Raw genomic sequence first — 21,233 nt, forward strand, 5'->3', positions numbered from 1 at the left:
CTGCACTTTGCCAACTCCTGATAACCTATCATGTCCTTGCTTACCAAGAATCTATCCACCTCTACCTTAGTAATGTTCAGAGACTGCTTTCACAACTTTTCAGGAAGACAATTCCAAAGACTCAAGATCCTTTGAATTAATGTTTTCTCATCATGATGGAGCCAGTTGCTTTTGATGTGGCATCAATTCAGTATTGTCAGTGAGGCTCCAGTACTGTGGAATATGCTGAGATAATTAGATCCTGGACTCCTGTTATGCACAACTAAAAATTTAATTACAAGTTGTCTTCTGTTAAGGGAAACAGTTGCCAAATGAGATGTAGCAGACTATATTCTGTGTTAAATTTTCTTGCCACTGTGGGTATGCCGCAAACTTAGAAATCAACCTTAGAAACCTTCCCACTCTTATGGGAAGATAAAAGACCCCAGCAAAATTTAGGTCAAGCTATGAGTAAAGGAAATAAGCTCATATAGGAGGAAGTCTGCCATTGAAATTGCAAGGAACCTCTTTTCCTGTGCTGCCATGGCAGATCCATCGGCTTTCAGCAGAATGTTGGCTGTAGTAGCCAAGTTCACGATCTCAGACCAGAAGTTCAAATGTTACCATTGCCATACTCACCAATTTTCCAAGTCTTAAGTGTTCCCATCTCCAATGCTTTACCTGTGGGAAAGTTGATCATATCTGGATGGTGTGCAGAGGTACAAGAAAGAGCAATGTCCCATGTTTCAGTAATAAACTGGTATTGTGAAGTTGGGCAGAATAATTGTGGATTGGTGGTTGTAAAATGCTAGAGAGAAAACATTGCAAGGTTCCTTTAAAAGATGGTGCTTTTTAAAATACAAGGACATAAGGAGCTCCAAACTGAAACATTTGTAACAAAAGGCCAAGCAGCTGTCCTACCAAGACAATAAACAGTTTTTTTTAAATTTAGCCAATCAGTTTGAATTAGACACTTAGATACCAATAACCTATTACATTTAAATCTGATGGTTTTGACAACCTAGGACATATTGTGGAAAATATTGATATGTCATCATAGGTATAAAAGAGGGCAGTGGGACAAAAGGAGAGAGCAACCACTATCTGGATAGCAAAGGGACCAAAGAAGAAAGAATTTAGAAGTTCCAGGCAGAAGAATCAACACAGAAGATCCAGAATATTCTGGAAGACACAAAACCTCTAGAGTCACTGTAGTCTTCTCTCCCCTTTGAGTGGGAGAACTGACCAGTGGTATTTAACCTGAGGATCACCACACTTCAGGCAAGGTTGAGAAGTTGAGGCTTCATGTATAGCCACAGCCAGTATGGGAATTGAACCTGCACTGTTGATATTGCTTTGCTTCATGAACCAGCTGAACAACCGATCTCCCTGAGCTAAACTGACTCCCCTCATTGCACTCTCGAGAGTAACTAAATTCTATTTTATGTTAATGAGTGGGAATTGTAATTATTTGAACAGAATCTTGTTTTAATTGGTTTGTTAATAGTCTAGTTAAGTTGTTCAGTATTAATTAGATAAATAAATTGTTATGCATTGATTTTGGAGAGAGTGTCAGGGATTTATTTTGATTTAACCACTAGTAATTGCTGAAAAGCAAGTCATACCACTTCACCTTCTGGTCAATAAGGGAATTAAGGGTTATGAGGAACAGGCAGTTAAGTGGAACTGAACCACTATCAGATCAGCCATGATTTTATTGAATGGTGGGGCAGGCTCAAGGGGCTAGATGGCCTACTCATGCTCCTATTTTTTATGTTCTTATGTTCTTATACATACGTTTTACACATTATAGGGTGAGGTACTCCTTTTTGGGTATTTCGGTGTCAGTTCTTAGGGGGGATCAGCCTCTGTTCCAGGTCAAGGTCAAAGTAGAATTAAAGCTAGTTCAGAACCCTAGAAGTCCATGAATGTGCCTATGATAAATACAGAAGCAGGAGTTAGTGTTATACAGCTGGAAGATCAAGAGGTGAACTCTGTCATGGAACAAGATCAACAGCATATGGAAGATGAGATTGTAGGGCTGAAGATATAATTCCAGCACCCACAGTCGAAATGAAAGTCAGGGGCCACAACTTATTTTCACCATTGACACAGCTGCAGCAGTGTCGATTGTTTTGGACTAAGAATATCAGAAACCCCTGTCACGTTTCCTTACTCAAAAATGGCGTGAAATTGGCTAGTTATTCCAATAACAGTTTTCCCTTGTTGAATCAAGTCAGTGTTAGGATCAAATTCTATGATGCATTTTATTACCTGCCATTGGTAACAGTCAGAGGGAACAAAGTCTGCCTCTTGTGAAGCAATTGATTCACGAAGATGGGGTTAAATTGGGCTGAGTTAGAAGCAGTAGGGTCAGTATGAGTGCATATGACTTTGAGAAAATGTTAATAGAGTACAAAGTAAACATATTCAAGGATTTCCACACATCTGAACTAACTGTAGTACTACCATAGCCTTAACCAGTGTATGGCTACAGATGGAGCTTTGCAGTTATCTCTATTCGAGCCTACCATCCAGATATGATTGATTTTCCCACTTTGACTGGAAATGGGGCATCTAGATATTTGGTGGTTGCCATGACAGAAGCAACATTTGAACTTCTAACTCTGAGATTATGAACTTGGCTACACCGGCCTACATTCTACTGAAAGTTGATGAATCTATCCTGCTGGGTCAGGAAAGTGACTTCCTTGTAATTTGTTGTGTGGTCTTTGAGTGAGGAGGACCAAATGATAAAATTAGGCCTTGAAAGACCAAAGTCAAAATAAAGGACAAGGATTAGTGAACATTTTTCAAGACTTAAACAGTGGTTTGAGGACAGTCAAAGCAGTAAATAATGAATTGAATAGATTAGGAAGAAAAGGGCCAATTGAGAAAGTGAATGGGCTACACCCATTGTGGTAATTTAAAAAACTGATGGTTCTGTTTGTATTTGTGGAGCAACTAAGCAAACAATAAATAAGGTGATCGAGAATGACACACATTCCAAACAGTGATGATTTGTTTTTTAATTTAGCCAATGGAAAGATTAGAATTCAATTAGAATTAACTGACAAGGTCAAGGAATTGCTTTCACTTCAGACACATAAGCGATTGTAACAGCAGGAAATATTACCATTTGGGCCAACTATTACTCTTGCAGTGTTCCAGAACATAACAGATCAGGTGCTGAGTGGGATGAAAGGAGTGTTTTAATTCTTAAATGACATTTTAATTACCAGTAAGACAGAAAAAACAATACATTTTAATGTTAAACAAAGTCCAAGATCAACCTCAAGATTATAGCATCAAAGCAATGAAGCACAAGTGTTGCTCCATGGTATAAATTTAAAAGTGTAACATCCCTGAGACACTAAAATAGAAGGTGAAGATATCCATTTAACACAAGAGAATGTTGAGGGGATTTTGAAAGCAAATAAACCAGAGAACAAGGGAAAGTTTAGAACATTCATAGGAATTGTATACATTTTATGTTGGTCCTTAACCTACGTAACATATTCACTCTACTGTATCAACTGCCAAAGATGGAACAGCTTGGGAGTGGTCTGTGGAATGTCAGAAAACATTTAAAAAGTAAAGAAAATACTGACTTGTGATGCTGTTTTTACCACTCTTATCCCAAGAAACATTTGGTTTTGGTGTACAATCCCTCACCACAAGAGTTAGATATGGTGTAATCTCACATAGGTTTTAGTCCAACCGATTTATTTGATAATATCGGTTGGACTAAAACCTGGTGTTGTCAGACTTTTTACTGTGTTTATGCCAGTCCAACGCCGGCATACCCACATCGTAATCTCACATAAGCAGTTATAGAAATGTTCCCTGTCTGAGAAGCTGGCATACAGATGTTTTGCTTAGTTGCATATGATGACTGTACCTCTATGATAGCCACAGGAAAATGAAGCACTGAGATGGCAATTGACGACTGAATTGATTGTCAGTTGATTGCTCACTGCAAAGCCTAAACCCCATGATAGTCTTCAGCATGGTTCCATATCAATAGAAGGCACAATTAGCCTTATAAATGGAGCCTGCATCAACTAATCTGTTTTTTTTGTAGAATGTCAATATCAACACCAAACTTATGTAGCTCATGGCCAATCAGAGCTGTCTTACATATACATGCTGTGGAATGTGCGTCCTTATTCCAGGACACACAGTCCTCGTATCCCAGCTCCCAAGCTGAAAAGTTACTTCACTTGGTTGCTGCACAGCCGAGGCATGGTTTCAGAGATGCAGCGTTAGCTAATCTCTTTATGACCTTCGCCCAAAGTTTGCTACATTGTACAGGAAATGCTTGATGCAAAAATTATCTAAAGGTGACTGCAACAAATACAAGAACATCTCATTCCTTAATGTCACTGGGGAGCCCTTTGTTCAGGTCACATTGAGAACATTCCACCTACTGGCAGGCCTAGTATACCTGGATGCAAAGTGTGGTTTCCATCATGACAGAGCTATTGTGGACATGATATTCTCCATATGCTAGTACAAGAGAAATGTAGTGAACAGAATGCACCTTTTTATCTTACTTTCATGGATTTCATTACAGCATTTGTTACTGTCATCTGAGCAAGCCTTCACAAGGTTTTGGGAAAAATTACTGAATCACCAATGTTACTCACTGTCATCCACCTCTGTGATGACAAAACACACTGCATTGTTTAGTTTGATGGCTCCCCTTGTGACAGTTACACACGGATTGAAATAGAAAATGGAGTAAAACAGGGCTGTGTCCTCACTCACTCACTGCTCTTCTCCAGATTCCTGACCTTTGGATCTCCTGTAGATATGGAAGAAACATACTTGGATACTAGGTCAGATAGCAAGCTGAACTGTGTATCAAGGCTGAAAACAAAAAACAAAGGCCAAAATCACAGGGGCTGAATTTTAGTTTTCTCTTTGGAACTATTAGGGCAGCACAATTGTTGCACTGTTGCCTTACAGTGCCAGGGACCTGGGTTTGATTTCCAGCTTGGATAACTATCTGAAGGGAGTCTGCACATTCTCCTAGTGCTTGTGGGTTTCCTCCGGGTGCTCCGATTTCCTCACACTGGGGCTGGTTAGGTGCATTGGCCATGCTAAATTCTCCCTCCATGTATCCACGCAGATGCCGATTTTCACAGTAACTTCATTGTAATGTTAATGTAAGCAAACTTGTAACTAATATAAAAATAAACTGAATATTTCCCATGGGAGTAGATGTAACATAGGACATGCCCGTAGATAGATGGAACGTAGATGCCCATCCCACTTCTGAGCTCATCCCAATAATGGGGAGAGGGGGATGCATCAAAACCAGGCAGCCCACTCCCCATATCTAAATGAATGACCAAGTGTTAATTGAATTTAACTTGTTATTGAGCCAATTAACCCTGGTAATATGCTGACCATGCCATATAATATGTGACATGTGAAAGCAGGTGGGAGCGGGCAGCCTGATTGTTTTTTTAACTTAACTGTTTAAAGATGACAAACAAAGAGAAGGGTCAGTCTTTGGGTCTGCCCTTTGCCAATTGCAGGGTCCCATTGGCCCTCATTATATTACCCTGATATGGCTTCCCGGAAGAAGTTTGGCATCCTCTATCCATATGATTCAGCCCATTGCATCCTGATCAGAGAACTTTACATACAATGAAATCTGTATTAGGTTATTATAATTTACCTTATTTCATTTTCGCATGGTTCCTGACATCTGCACATTGTGCCAACTTAGCAAGTATCCACTAAGGGTGTCAGGGCAAAGGATCATGAGTAGGAACATCAGTTGGCACTAACTTGGCATTGGATCTATAAAGGGCCTTGACAGTGTGTTGGGGCATGATTTGACATAAATTGTCACTAAATTGTAATTAGGATTGTAAGGGATTATGGGGTAGGTGGGTTTGTAGTAGGTTGGCATGGGGATATAAGGGACAATGCAGTGGATGAGGTGTGAACTGGCATATATGGACATAGAAGGTTACAGTGGCACAGTGGTTAGCACTGTGGCCTCACAGCACCATGGACCCGGGTTCAATCCCTGGCTTGGGTCATTGTCTATGTGGAGTCTGCATGTTCTCCGTGTGTCTGCGTGGGTTTCCTCTGGGTGCTCTGGTTTCCTCCCATAGTCCTGAAGACGTGCTTGTTAGATGCATTGTCCATGCTAAATGTCCCCTCAGTTACCTGAACAGGCGCTGGAGTGTGGTGACTAAGAGATTTTCACAGTAACTTCATTGCAGCGTTAATGTAAGCCTACTTGTGACTAATAAATAAACTTTAACTTTTAAGCTGGTTGGAGGAGGCGAGTGTTAAGGCCTAGAGGGTGTAATGTTTAAGAAATCAACTGGGATTAAGACCCAGAAAACCAGGACAGGCTTTTTAATCAGTTTGCCTTGGCACTTGATGGCCCCTGTGGTCTTCTGAGATCTGCATTTGGGGTGATGGGTCCAACAACATCTTATAGCCGCTCCCTGGGATGAAAATCCTGCCACTCGGGACACTTTTTCCTGAGGCAGGTGTGGTGAGTGGGAGATTTCCCAGCTCTCTGTACCAGCTTTGAGACCAAAGATTCAGACTGTTTTGTTTTAAATTACAAATAATCAGTCAATGGCACAGCCCCATAATGTGGAACTGGCAGTCAAAATTAATGTTCAGGATTGACACAACCAGAGATGTTGAGAGATGGAATCTAGCTAATGAATTGGAAATGGAAGAAGATTTTCAAACGGAAATAGAAAATAGCCGGATGGGATAAGTGAAGATATGTATGTTGGAAGAATGGAGGAAGAAACACTCTTTTTATCATTGCCTGTCAAAAGGTGATATAAATACTGATGTTCAAATTTTTTTTTGACATTTACATTAAAAGATACAAAGCCTGAAAATGTATCAGTAGATTTAAGAACAGCTGTTTCCCTGCTGTCATCAGATTTTTGAATGGTCCTATTATGTATTAAGCTGGTCTTTATTTATTTGATGATAAATCAAATTATTTCATTAGTATTGTTCATTTATGTATTTTTGTTGTGATTACAAAAACAAATATTCAACCTAACTTAGAATCATAGAATCATACAATGCAGAAGAGGCTCTTCGACCCATTGAGTCTGCATAGATACATGAGATGCAGCTGACCTCCCACCAAATCTCATTTACAGCACTTGGCCATAGCCTTGAATGTTGTAATATCAAGTGCTCATCCAAGTACTTTTTAAAGGGTGTGAGGCAAATCACCTTTACCACACTCTCAGGCAGTGCATTCCAGACCATCACCATTTTCTGGGTAAAGAAAATTTTTGTCTTACTCCACTAAACATCCTGCACCTCACCTTAAACCTATGTCTCCTTGTGACTGACTCTTCAATTAAGGCGAACAGCTGCTCCATATCCGTACCATCCATGCCTCTCATAATCTTGAATACCTCTATCAGGTTGCCCATCAGTCTTCTCAGCTGCAGTGAAAACAACCCAAGCCTTTCCAACCTCTATTCATAACTTAAAAATGTTATAACTCGTCATAACTTATTAAATTTCAGGTCTTGTTGAAAGTAGTTTAGTCATATCGTCCTCTCAGAAATTATGTACCTGTACCATGTTACATTCTGTACACATGTACTACTGAACATAAGTATAAGTTTTATAAAGTGAAAAGGGTGCATATTGTGTTGTAAGAAGTGAACATTTGGTTATCCTAACCTCTCTGCTGGGGAAGTATACATAAAGTGTATGACATGGTTGCTTGCAGTTGAGTCTCACGTGATTCCTGTCTCAGTGCAGTACACAATAAAATAAAAATAAAATGTAGCAAAATGTTGGAAATATGGACTAAATCAATAATCACTTGAAATGAAAAGATGGGTTTATGTTTCAACTGAGCCCATCAGCAGAACTTGCTTCAGAACTGCAGAGTTTTGATGAAAGATTGCACCAAAACATTATTTCCATCTCTTTCTCATGTGTTAATTTTCTGCTGTACTTTTCATTCTTTTGTTTCTTTTAAAAGTAAAAATGACATTCTAATTTTGGTGATGTTTCTTTTCATATGAAAATAAAGTTATCTTCTCTGAAGCTGGTCATTGCAAAACAGCCAAGATGGGACATCATTGAATTTATTATACTTCCGTTGATCTTAGAATTTCTTGATAATGACTACACTGTACTTTCCTCTTTCAGTGCATCGTTTCATTAATCATTGTTAACTGGAGCCATTCTGTCTTCAGCAAATGTAATGTTGCTTCAAGCTAACTTCCTGAATAATTCAATCATTAACATTATTATTTCACTTGTAGGTTGTTTATAAAAACAATGATGTTCGGTTGGAATTATCACGACTCGCAAAACAAGGAGATCGCAAGATGAAGATTCATGGAATGGTGGCCTTCAAATGTGAGAATGTCGCAACACTAGATCCAATCACATTTGAAACCCCCGAATCCTTTATCTCACTACCAAAGTGGAATGCGAAAAAGACAGGCTCCATTTCATTTGACTTCCGCACCACTGAACCAAATGGATTGATTCTTTTTAGTCATGGCAAACCACGACACCAAAAAGATGCCAAAAATCCCCGAATAGTAAAAGTTGATTTCTTTGCAATTGAAATGCTTGATGGACACTTGTACCTTCTACTCGACATGGGATCTGGTGCTATTAAAACAAAAGCTACTCAAAAGAAGGTGAATGATGGAGACTGGTATCATGTGGACTTTCAAAGAGATGGACGATCAGGTGAGGCATTTTAACCTTATCAATCAATTTTTAAAAAGCTATAAATCCAGCAGATGTGAGGAAGAAGAGCAGCATGCGATCATGTCACTTCTTAGTCTCAATGTTTCTTGAGGATTTCCTGTTGCTTTCCTCATTCCTGATTTGTAGGCAGGGTTTGTGGAGATAGGTAACATGGATGGGCCTGGGTAAGATGCTATTTCACAGAATCAGTGCATATTCAATGAGCCGAATGGCCTCCTTCTGCATTATTAGGATTCTATGGTTCTAAGACCTTGTGCCACCCCGAGTAAGGCCACAGGAGGCTGGGGGATTTCCAAGCCTAGGAACTCCCATGATCCCAACCTAAGATATGCAACTTTTTATAGAACAATGACGGGACAACCAAAAGCAAGAAAAGCAGTGTTGTCAGAACAGTGGCAGTGGAGATCACATTGGATATGACCTGAAGTGGTGGTCAATGAAAATGTTTGAAGTTGTGTTCAACTGTGGGCAGTTCCTGGCATGCTGGAGGGTGGGCTTTTAGGTGGTGTACGGTCTGTTCTCTTCTTAGAATAGACGTAGGCAAAACTGGTCTGAAGTTGACACTCTTATTGACCATCATTTAAAATTAATATGACAGAAAACGGAAAAGACTTACTGGGGAGAGAGCAGCAGAAAGCTGGTCCCAATACAGACTTGATCTTGAATTGTACAGAACTCAACTGAATTAAACAGATTACTGTTACTTACAATGTATGAATTCTTATCTGTGTTATGAAATCACTAGATACAAGCTGTGTCCAGCTGCATTAACAATTGATAGCTGTGACCATGACAACCTTATTTATGAAAAACTGTGCTTATGAAAAAAGCCTTTTCTGCTTACATTATATTTTGAAAGAATGCAGTCAATTTCTATGCTAATCCCAGAATGCCTGCTGAGTCTAAAATGTGGTCAAGTTAGCTTTAAAGCTTTGCATAGTCAGTTAGACAAGCAGAAATACCTTAAAATTAAGTCCTTGAACTGAAGCAAATCATACAAAATATCCCATAAATGGTTATGGCTGGTGTTTCGAATGTTCATTTCCAAATCGCCCATGCCAGACTCCTGGAGATGTACTTACCCATAGTGGTATTGAGACCCTTCAGTTCCATGTAACGGAGATAATGTATCACTGATCCATACATACTTTTACTTTTACGTACTGGAACTAATGGTTGTTGAGATTCTGAGGTAATCACCAGGATTTCATTTCTGTGGAATTACACTCAGAGTTCTAGAAAATAGCCAAAGTTATTGCATTCATCTTTATCAAGGAAGTAGATGCTACCCAGGTCATGGGAGCAGTTGAGAAAATTCTGTTCAAGAGGGTTCAAAATTGATAAGGAGGAAATATTGAATAGACTGTTGGTACTGTAAGTTGACAAGGCACTCAGACCAGATAAGATGCATCCAAAAATATTGAAGGGAGTGAGAATGGAACTCACAGGGGTGCTAGCCATAATCTTCTGGTTTTCAGACTCAGTAGAGGTACCAGAGGACAGGAGAATTGCAAATGTTATGTCCGCGCTCAAAAAAACCTATCAGGATGGTCTCAACAGTTACAAGCCAGTTAATTTATCATCAGTAGTGGGCAACATTTTAGAGACAATTCACTAAGATAAAACTGGTAGTTACTTGGGAAAAAAAGGGTTAATTAGGAAGAGCCAGCATGGATTTCTAAAGGTGAAGTCATGTTTAACTAACTTGCTGGAGATTTTGAGGAGGTAACTGAAAGCATAAGGCTGTTGATGTGGTGTACATGGATTTTCAGAAGACATTTGTTACAGCGCCGCACAACAGTCTTGTAAGAAAAATTACAGCTCATGGAATAAAAGGGATAGTAGCAATGTGGATACAAAATTGGAAGCAGAGAGTAATGGTCAGTAGATATATTTCAGGCTGAAGGAAGGTTTGTAGTAGAGTTCCCCAAGAGTCGGTATTGGGACCCTTGCTTTTCTTGATGTATTCATGATTTAGATCGTGGTGTGCAGGGAACAATTTCAAAGTTTGAAGATGACACAGAACTTGGAAACTGTGAAATGAACAATGTAGAACTTCAAAAGGACATAGACAAATTGGTGGAGTGGGCAGATAGGTAACAGATGAAGGTCAATGCAAATGAAGTGTCAGGTGATGGATTTTGGTAGGATGAACATGGAGAGACAATATAAAAATAAGGGGTAAGGAGTAGAGGGACCTGAATATATATGTGTATAGATCAATGACGATGTCAGGACAGGTGGAGAGATCAGTCAATAAAGCATACAGTATTTTGGGCTTTATTAATGGAAGCTTCAATTACAAAAGTGAGGACGTTATGCTGAACTTATAAGAGATACTAGTTAGACCTCAGGTTGAATATTGTGTACAGTTCTGGGTGCCATACTACCAGAAAGATATGAATGCATTGAAGAGAGGGCAGAAGAGATTTACAGGGTGAGAAATTTTAATGAGGAAAGCTGGGAAAGGTTGGACTGCTCTAATTGGAAAGAATAAAGCTAAGTGGAGATTTAGAATCATAGAATCCCTACCGTGCAAAAGGAGGCCATTTAGCCCATCGAGTCTACACTGACAACAATCCCACCCAGGCTCTATCCCGTAATTCCACATATTTACCCTCCTAATCCCTTTGACACTATGGGGCAACTTATCATGACCAATCCACCTATCCTGCACACCTTTGGACTGTGGGAGGAAACCCATGCAGACATGGGGAGAATGTGGAAACTCCACACAGACAGTGACCTGAGGCCAGAATCAAACCTTGGTCCCTGGTGCTGTGAAGCAGCAGTGCTAACCACTGTGCCACCATGCCTGTAGAGAGCTCAAAATCATGAGGGGCAGGATAAAGTAGATGGGGAGAAAGTGAACCCACTAAGAATCAAGAATGAGAGATCACAGGTTTTTCACACAAAAGAAGCAAATGTGATGTGTGCAAAAACTTTTTCACAGGAGTAGTTTGGGCCTGCAAAACACTGCCAGGAAGTATGGTGAGGGCAGATTCAACTGAGACATTCAAGAAGACATTAGATGATTAGCTGAATAGAAACAAAGTGCAGGGATGCAGAGAAAAGGCAGAGGAATTGCACTAAGCCAGAATGCTCCTTTGGAGAGCTGGTGCAGACACAATTGCTCTCCTAATGATTCTGTGATTATGATTTGTGTTGGCTGAATGAAAGTAGTTACATGGTTTCTGTTTTTGTGATTTATGTTCTCCATGGCTTGCAATGTGAAAAATATCCTTATTTTCTTGGATTTTATTCACAGGACAATAAAACAAACTAAAAGCAAGTTAAGCATCTGAGATCCAATTTAAGATGGTGTCACAATCAGTGCTCTATCTTAATTTTAATCAATCAAGGAATCTTTCAACTTTAACATGTCTTTAATCAGTTCAATTTTTGGATATTTCTGCTTGACTGATAGGAATCAGAATTAGCTCATTTCAGCCAAGTTCTTATTTGAAGAGAGTCATGCTCTTGGTATCTAGTAGCCTTACTGAAGTGCACAAATGTGTCTACTTAGTCAGTACAGATGGACCTGGCAGTGATTCACAATTAATGATATAATTAAGTGAACTAATTGAAGTAGTTACTACACCATATAAAGAAGCAGAAGTATTGGCCCAAATCTTTCAGTTTCTGGATCATTGGGGACCAGACATCCCCCTGAGATGTGTGTTGGGACAGTGTGGAATTCCTGACACATGAAACTACATGGGAATTGTAGTTTCGCATGTAGCTAACATCTTGATAGCAGCACACATGATCACCCAGTCTCTCATGCTGACACCCAACCACGCTATTTCGCCTCTGCCCACTCGATTATCCCCTTCAACCATTCAAACTGAACATTTAAATTTATCATTTGCCACAGTTGACAGCGAAAGGGAGTGTATCCTGTCTCCTTGCCCACCCCAACTCAACTCTGCTTCTCTGAAGGAGACTGTATTTTGCATTTTTTGAAAAGCTCAGCTTGGAAGGTCCCAGAAGAACTGGGAAACAGTGGTGAGTTAGGGGAATTGTTGAATGAAGCTGATTGCCTCTCTTTGGAAGGTCCATGCCAATATTCAATATGATTACCATTCAACAGTCTTGCATTTTTGGTTACACCTGTTGATTCGTTTTCCCTCACACCTGAGGGTTAAATTGTCCCTTCTGGAAACTTCCCCAAATCTATCAGCAGTGTGATCAGTATAAGAAAAGTTTTAACAAAGACATTCTGAAGAGCAAATTAGAGTGCGTTCTCTTGGTTGAATGAGTTAATTGCATTGAATTGTCAAGCTACATAGACCAACAAAGTTCCATACTTTATCTCTGGCTGTGCTTGATCAGTTGATTTCTACCAGACTTCTGGTTGAAGAGGTTCCTGCTTATAATCATATCCGGGGCTCTTACTGGAAGTTTGGAGGTTTGCAAGTTTGGGATGGGGATTTGAATCAGCTAGCACTCATAGTCAAGTCTCTGGCTTTAAAAAGTCTGGCTGAACCAGTTTAGGAAAGTTCTTAGAGGCAAATCATAGGTTCAGAGGACAATGTCACCTCTTTAAACCGTTTTGCATCATATTGCAAAAAATGGAATTAGAGCTGAATTGCAGGTAAATCATATTTTTGGAAAACCTGCATGGAAAAATACTGTTGTCTATGTGTTAAAACAAGAACTGCAAAAGTTTACTTTTGAATGCCAGTAATTAATGCTGAAAACATAATTTGGTTGTAGTTGTTAATTACTCTTCCACATTTGTCATTTTATCTTCCACCATCTCGATTTGCATGATACCATGCAACTCCCAGTGGGAGTTTGGAGGTCTTTATCACTGTTACTTCAGAAACAGATGGCAGGAACTGAACAAGAGCAGCCAGTTCAGTTCACCATCTGATTCTATCCTCTCTCATCAGAAAATGGTTCAAATCTAGCTGCCAACTTTATTTGAAAGGTCAGGATTAGAAGCTCAATGTAACTTGTCAGTCAAAGACAGAGCAGAATGGTATGGTTTATGACAAAACATGGTCTATCATGCTTAGTAGATATTGTTCATTTCTCCTCCATGTGCCTGCACGCCCCAACTTCCACCCTCAGCCTCAGTAATGTTTATATTTTTAAAAAGGTTTTTTTAGGATATCTTTTTCTTCCTTCCCACAAAAACATAGACTTGAATTTCACATTCCCACGCTAGCAGACTTTAAAGCTGGGGGAAAGTGTAAAATTGAAGGAACAAGATACCCCCTGGGTTTCTGCCTGCCCCAACCTCTCAATGATTTCACACTGGTGCGATTAAGGCCTCAGACCCATCTCTGGTCCCATTACTGGCCACTTAAGGGCTGTTTTCCACCCAGCCTCAATTTTAAGGCTGGCGGGAGGATTTACTTCATGTGGGAGAAGTCCAGGAATGAACAGGTTCAGGGCTCGGGGAGATGTGGGATTAGAGTGCATCCATCAGAGGCCCCTTTCTATTTTAGGCACCCCTCTGGACCTCCCTCCCCATCATCCTTCCCACTCTCAGTCTCTGCCTTGACATCACAATTGCCCACTCTTGCACCCACCCACCAACCCCCCGCAAAGGTGGTATCTGGGTGACTGTCAGCAGAATGTACTGACAAACCATCCAGTCATTCCACTGGAGGACCCAGTCTGTTTTGGAAATTAATTTCCATCAGGCCAGCAGGGAATAATACACCATGTCTCCTTATAACTATTTCAGGCCAGTGCAAAGTTTTCCCTTGAGATGTTGAGGGATGGTGACTTACAGAGGAGTGGACAGGATCAGAACAACATTCCTGTTATCTTGGTCCCACAAGAATGTAGAGGAGTTCACCTCGGGGATCTTCATTAGTTGGAATGCCATCTGATGCTATTCAAAGCATGCTGCATGCATACCCAGAGCTGTACTTCACGGTCATCAAAATTTTCAAGGACCAGTTCACATATTTCAGAGATGGCTAAAGCAGTTACTGATGCCCTAAGGATCACTAAAGAAAATGTAACATAAAAATACATTTAGTTATAATTAACAAAATTAGTTTTTAATTGACATATTAAAACTGCTACAAGAAACCTGACAAAAATATTTCTGGTCTTTTTATGGCATGTGTCATACTTACATTTTATGCTTTAGCAATCTACTTGTTCAGTGATCTTCCATATTTCATTTGGTATTTATATAAATATTTGGCTATATTCATAACCATTGACATTGCTTCTGTCAAGAGTATATCTAGGTACTTAATATGAATCTGCTCTATTTTCCTTTTATTATCTACATGCAGAACATTTTTTCCAGGGGCACTGCGAAAGATTTCTCACATAACATAAAATTTTCAGTGAGCATATTTGAAATCATGTCTGAAAATGGTGTATAATTTTATCATTTCATAGTATAAGTCTAGTGTTCCTACCTATTCAGTTAAGAACCAGACCAACTGATGGAATACGTAGTCAATTCTCTAAGACAACTCGTAGTGCTATCACATAAAACCATCTCCTGGAGAATTATTTTTCTTTGTGCTTTAAGGAACACTGTGACGCTTGTGCATAGCATTGATTACTGAGAATGAATCTTCATAAATGTTGACAATTTTGAGGAGAGTTAACATTATTTATAATCAGGTACAAATCTTCTGGGCACAATTAATTTTTAAAACTTTAGTACTTAGGTCCTTCTCTAAGAATTTTAAGTGGTGACCTTTAATATTGTTTCATTCATACAAATAAGCCCATATTTTTTGAACTATCCTTTCAAATGTCACGTCAAGGTTGTAATCATTCCAACCTGAAGGCACGACAGTCCATTACAGTCCATTACCTCAAATTCTTTTGCTGTTTATTTCTGGATAAAAATAACGCACTGTGTAAAATGCTTTGGGGGAATTTCAGTCACAAATTGAACCATGTAATGCCGATTCAGTTTTAATTTTAAGGGACAAGAAACTACTTCAAAAACGAAAAACTTATTTAGTGCAAATGTTGTAATAATGGATGTAACCTATGAAAGAAATGTCTAGTAATTAGGTTGCATATTTTGGACAAAGCTTCAGTATTATTAGAATGGCTATCATTGACTTGAATTTCCAACAAACTTGTGCTCATAATTATCACTGTGGTAAATTCACAGATTTAGGAATGTCATGGGGGTTGGGGGGAGCGGGGGGAAATCATGTGGCGGCTTGTTTCCTTCTCAAAGGACTGTAGTTCCCAAGGGGGGAGTTCTTTTGGGGTAGTTCCCAGGGGGTGTTATCTCACAACTTTCAGCAAGTGGTTCCTGTGCTGCATTGGCAGAAACTTGGAGGTGGGTGGATTGGGCCATAGTGCACTGTGCTGGAGACTAAGCAAGGGGAAGAAAATACTATTTTAAAAGAGTGAAAAAGCATAACAATATTATGATTCTGTGGATAGTAATTTGTCAAATACTTTAAGATGCAATTTTATAATTTTGTATCCTGGAAACAAAACTTTGCTATTTCCCGAGGTAGGTTTTTACACATAGTTTGTGATTTAATATTCATGTCCAGAACTAGATATAGTTTGAGAGAGTTTCCCCAGTTGAATGCATTAAAGTCATTGGAGTAGAATTTTTGGTCAGTGCGGACATTTCTCCCATTATAGAATGGGTCTGTTGGGAAATGGAATTGAATCCATTTGGCTAGTCCCCATGTGCAATTTTAATATCGACTGGTTTTTGCCATATTTTTGTTCCATGACTTCCAGCACAGGGTCTCATTTAATAAGAGAATGGATTGGCGATTCAGTTGCATATATTGTCATACCTCCTTTATGAGACTTCAATTTTTCCGGTGATTTTAAGCTATCTGGAGATTTGGAAAATCAGTTTTCCATTTGTGATTTAAATGTCCAAAATGTTCTTATACATTGTAACAATAATATGTTGCTATTTTACATTCATAAATTAATTACAGAAGTAATCTGAGTTAACTGACAAATGTTGTGCCTTCAGGTTGAGGTTATAGTTTCTTGTCAGGAACATTTAAAAACAGTTCGCCAAAAAAAAAGAGCAATGTCACTGCCATGACATGAGAGACCACTGTGGTAAATATTGCCTCTGGTGTCTGTTATGGCCTTTTGTGGCTTCCTGGAATCCTCCCCCTCATTGGCATGACATCATGCTAGCGAGAATCACTGTTGGTTTCCACCTGCAGAGGTCTATAGCCATGTACACATAGGGGTCATTGGAGGCCACTGAAGACCCTGGGGTTGGGGGGCATGGCTGGGTAGTGCCCATTGGGCAGTCGCATCCTGACAGAGCCCACCTGTCACCCTGGTAATATCTGGGCACCATAAATGTGCCAAAGACAGTGCCAAGAGTATGGGCCTTAATTGTGGGTGGTATCAGTGGAGGAGGAGCTAATACAGGAGAGGTGCATGCACAAAGATGAGGGGCTTACAAAGAACAAAGAACAACCCAGCACGGGAAACAGGCCCTTCAGCCCAACAAGCCCGCGCCGCCGCATCACCCTACACCTATTCTACCCTGCGTATCTACAAATAGAACCCCTGACTTAGCCAGATTCAGGGGAGAATAGTGTCAATTTGGTAAAACCAATCAGCCTAAGAGCACATCTTTGGGGTGTGGGAGGAAACCGGAGCGCCCGGAGGAAACCCACGCAACCACAGGGAGAATGCACAAACTCCCACAGACACAGGCCCAAATCCATGTATCTGCACAGCTAGCAGTGCTAGTCACCGAGCTGTTGCGGCGCCCGTCTACCGGTCCAGGATCAAGCACACACACCGACACAAAGTACTAGGCCACTCCCGGAACCTCCAGGAGCAGCCCACGCACGACCCACCGTGTGCATGCCCCTTGTTTGACAACGAGGTGGACCTCCACCTGCGGAGTGAAAAGACAAAAACGTTAATCACAAGCCTGCCTTTCCGGTGTCTCCCGAGGTTCTAACCCTTATTCAATAACCCCTACCATAACCCTCCATCCTCGTTTCACTCATGTGCCTATCTAACTGAACCTTAAACGAGTCCAACGTTCCCGCCTCCACCACCCCACTCGGTAGCGCGTTCCATACCCCCATTACTCTCTGCGTAAAGAACCTTCCTCTCATATCCAAATTATACCTCTGCCCCCTCACCCTTAAATCATGTCCTCTTGTATTCGTAACCAATCTAGGGAGCAGTCTCTCACTATTGACCCTGTCTATTCCCTTCAGTATCTTATATACCTCTATCATGTCACCCCTCAATCTCCGTCTTTCCAAAGAGAACAGTCCCAGTTTCTCCAACCTTTCCTCGTAACCCAACCCCTCCATGCCAGGCAACATCCTGGTAAACCTCCTCTGCACCCTTTCCAGAGCCTCCACGTCCTTCCGGTAGTAAGGTGACCAGAACTGGACGCAGTACTCCAAATGCGGTCTAACCAACGTTCTATACAACTGAAGCATCAGACGGCAGCTTTTAAACTCTATCCCTCTTCCTATAAAGGCTAGCATTCCATAAGCCTTCCTGACAACATTCTCCACTTGTGTCACAACCTTCATGGATTTGTGAACCTGCACTCCCAGGTCCCTCTGTGTTTCTATACTCCTAATTTGTCTACCTTTAATCACATAGCTCGTCTCTACATTATTCCTTCCAAAATGCATCACCTCGCATTTGTCAGGATTAAATTCCATCTGCCACCTATCTGCCCAATGCACCAACCTATCTATATCCTGTTGTATCACCTGACAATCCACTTCAGTACCTGCCAACCCTGCCATCTTGGTGTCATCAGCAAACTTGCTGATCACACCACCTACGCTCTCTTCCAAGTCATTTATGTAGACTACAAAGAGGAGGTCCCAGTACCGAGCCCTGCGGCACACCACTGGTCACTGGCCTCCAGCTGGACAAAGTCCCCTCCACAACTACCCTCTGTCTCCTATTGCCCAGCCAGTACTCAATCCACCTAGCTACCTGACCCCGTATCCCATGCGCCTTAACCTTTTCTACCAGGCTTATGCAGGAGGGCTATGCAACAGGAGGGGCGATGGCAGGGGGGATGCTACATAGGAGGGACTATGCATGGGGGGTTGCTGGGGATGATCAGCAGGGGTGGACGTAGAGGGGGGATGGTCAGCATGGGTGTGGGGAGTGTACAGGGTCTGCTGGGGACAGCGGGATGGTCCTGATGCTGGTAACCCATGTTAGTCTGGAGGTAGAACATGTACCAGTGGTGAGGATGCAGGTATGTCCATAGCGAGGGTGACAGGTGATCTCCCAGTTCACTAAAAGATTAGGATGCCCTGCACAATGGCACCCTCAACAGTCTGCAGTCAGCTTCCCTGGCATGCTTAGGATCTGCCCTACTTACCAACGTTAATCTCCCAGCTGTAAGAAAAACAGGAGTGTGGGAAGATTGCAGTGCCAAACTCCCCAAAGTGTGGAGCATTTCAGTTTTCAGACTTTGGGGACATTTGAATTTTTTTCAGAAAGATCACCCCATAAATGCCATAAGGGTGAGGAAACCAGAATATTCCACATCTGTTCATCAGGCATGCTCCTCACTGTAATTGTCCCACACTCTCTCTTTTTTGAAGAACAGCGAGGTGTGCATCAGTAGTGGGCATGGTGGGAGTGGCGGGGGGGGCAGCAGGAACTAAACTCGTTAGTGAGCCCAACTCAAAAGCGATTTTGCAAGGGTGCAATGACCTCGTAATACATTGGGAGACCCTCCTCCATCCCCTATGGAGATCGGGAACCCCCTTCCTCTCCCCATCGCTAATATATTCCCCCACCCATTCCCAACATTGGTCTCCAGCATCAGTGCACTCGGGCCCTCCCGGTGGGTCCCTTGGCCTGACACCTGACATGCACCCACCGCCCCCCCCCCCCCCAAAAAAAAAATCATGATTCCCTTCATCCACAACTGCCACTGCCAGGGTGTCTGGTGGATACTGATGAGGTGCCCGGTGAGCACTGCCAGGGTGTCTGGTGGGCACTGCATGTGTGTCTGGTGAATGCTGCCTGCTCAATGGGCACTACCCATCCATGCTTCCAACCATCTTGGGGCATCAGTGGCATCCAGTTTCACTCTGGCATGGTCATTTTGCCTGGTCTCTGCTAGTGGAGACCAGTAGTGATTCTTGCTGTTGTCACACTGTGCCCAAATGTCAGAAGATCCCAGGAAATGGAATCATTTAATTATACTACTTTAATTATGCAAATCGGCCTCAGGCCCTTTCTGGTTTGCACCATTAGGAAGAGACCAGGATAATTGCAAATAGTTTGGCACCATGCACAAAACTGATTTTTAGGTATGCATGCTATTTTCTGGGATCAACACAATATGCATCAAGTATGGCGAGGTCAGAAAATTACCTCTATGTTCAACAGCAGAATTTCAGGCCAATATGCATGTAAAGCTCCATTTGTTTCTGGAGAGACTTTGGTCCTGACATTTATCCAGTCAGACAGGAGTAGTTTGCAGTGATTGTCAGGAGGATTTGGTTAAAAACTTTAAATCATGAAATGTGATCCTAACCCATATTTATTTATCATGATTATGCCTGATCCATTTTTATGCTAGTGGGTTGTGTAATGTGCAAGTGCCCAACTGTAAAAAGTTGGGCATTGGATTGGAATATTTTATCAGGCTTCCACACTGCAATTGAGTGTCTCATTTTAATTTGTTATTGGCTGACTGGCTGGATTTCTCCAGGTCGCTAAATGGAGGCAAGAGCAAGACTTATCAAACAGGGTGTGTTTTCAGGAGCACAGCTTATAGCTTGGGGATGCAGGTGTGCTCCCTAGTTGGCTCCTCCACTGAAACAAACATCTTGTTGTTGGTAACTTCTCCACGTTGACACAATGGATCAATCCCACCCACTTCCCAACCTCGATCTTTGACTCTTTCCCTTCCAATTGCTACTCTGTGACTTTCCCCAGCCTGTCCCAAGTTTCTTTGAAAGTCAAGACTGCAGGTTTTCCCGGTTCTGGCTTCTTGCCACTGACTTTCCCACGCAACAGCTGGCCAGTCTGTAAATCGGGACAGTTGCTGGGTGGGAAACAGAATTTTAAAACATGTTAATGAGGTTAAATTCATCAGGACTTATGAAACTCATGAGATATCTGGCTTTGTCCTCTGCAACTGGATTTCTTCCACATTTACCTGTAAATATCAAGACCTTTGAATCACTAGGGAAGCAATCACACATGCTGCAAGCAGATCTGCAGCCAAATACCACCATAGATATTATATTGCCTGTAGCTGTTAAGTCGCAACTGTATTTATTTTTTTTACAGTCAAGTCCTTTCAAATTGTCACTAGGGACACTGCGAATCAGCAGTGCACAGATGTGTGAAGTAAGTCACAGGTGCATTGTTTATTCAAATATCACTATCCATCTCCTTTTCATGGACAGTCAGTAGCAGTGTTGTGGGACTGATGTTGTTTAGCTTGTTTTTGTTCTGTTCAAGTAGCCAGAATGAAGACATTTCAGAGTTTAAAACTGTTTATTTATGAGTTAGAGGGACTCCAATATGCCAAGTGATGG

General features: G+C 41.2%; 1 protein-coding gene across 1 annotated transcript in view; it reads left to right on the forward strand.

The window, feature by feature from the left end:
• Nucleotides 1–21,233, forward strand: part of nrxn1a (neurexin 1a) — a 1,747,513-nt gene that overhangs the window by 826,494 nt on the left and 899,786 nt on the right. The window contains exon 9 of the mRNA XM_080200471.1: nt 8,274–8,712. Within this exon, the coding sequence (XP_080056597.1) occupies nt 8,274–8,712 (439 nt within the window). The remainder of the gene's footprint in view (nt 1–8,273; nt 8,713–21,233) is intronic.

This window comes from Carcharhinus amblyrhynchos, chromosome 12 (genome assembly GCF_965287045.1).
Source record: "Carcharhinus amblyrhynchos chromosome 12, sCarAmb.v2.hapA, whole genome shotgun sequence".
In the NCBI taxonomy this organism is placed as follows: domain Eukaryota; kingdom Metazoa; phylum Chordata; class Chondrichthyes; order Carcharhiniformes; family Carcharhinidae; genus Carcharhinus; species Carcharhinus amblyrhynchos.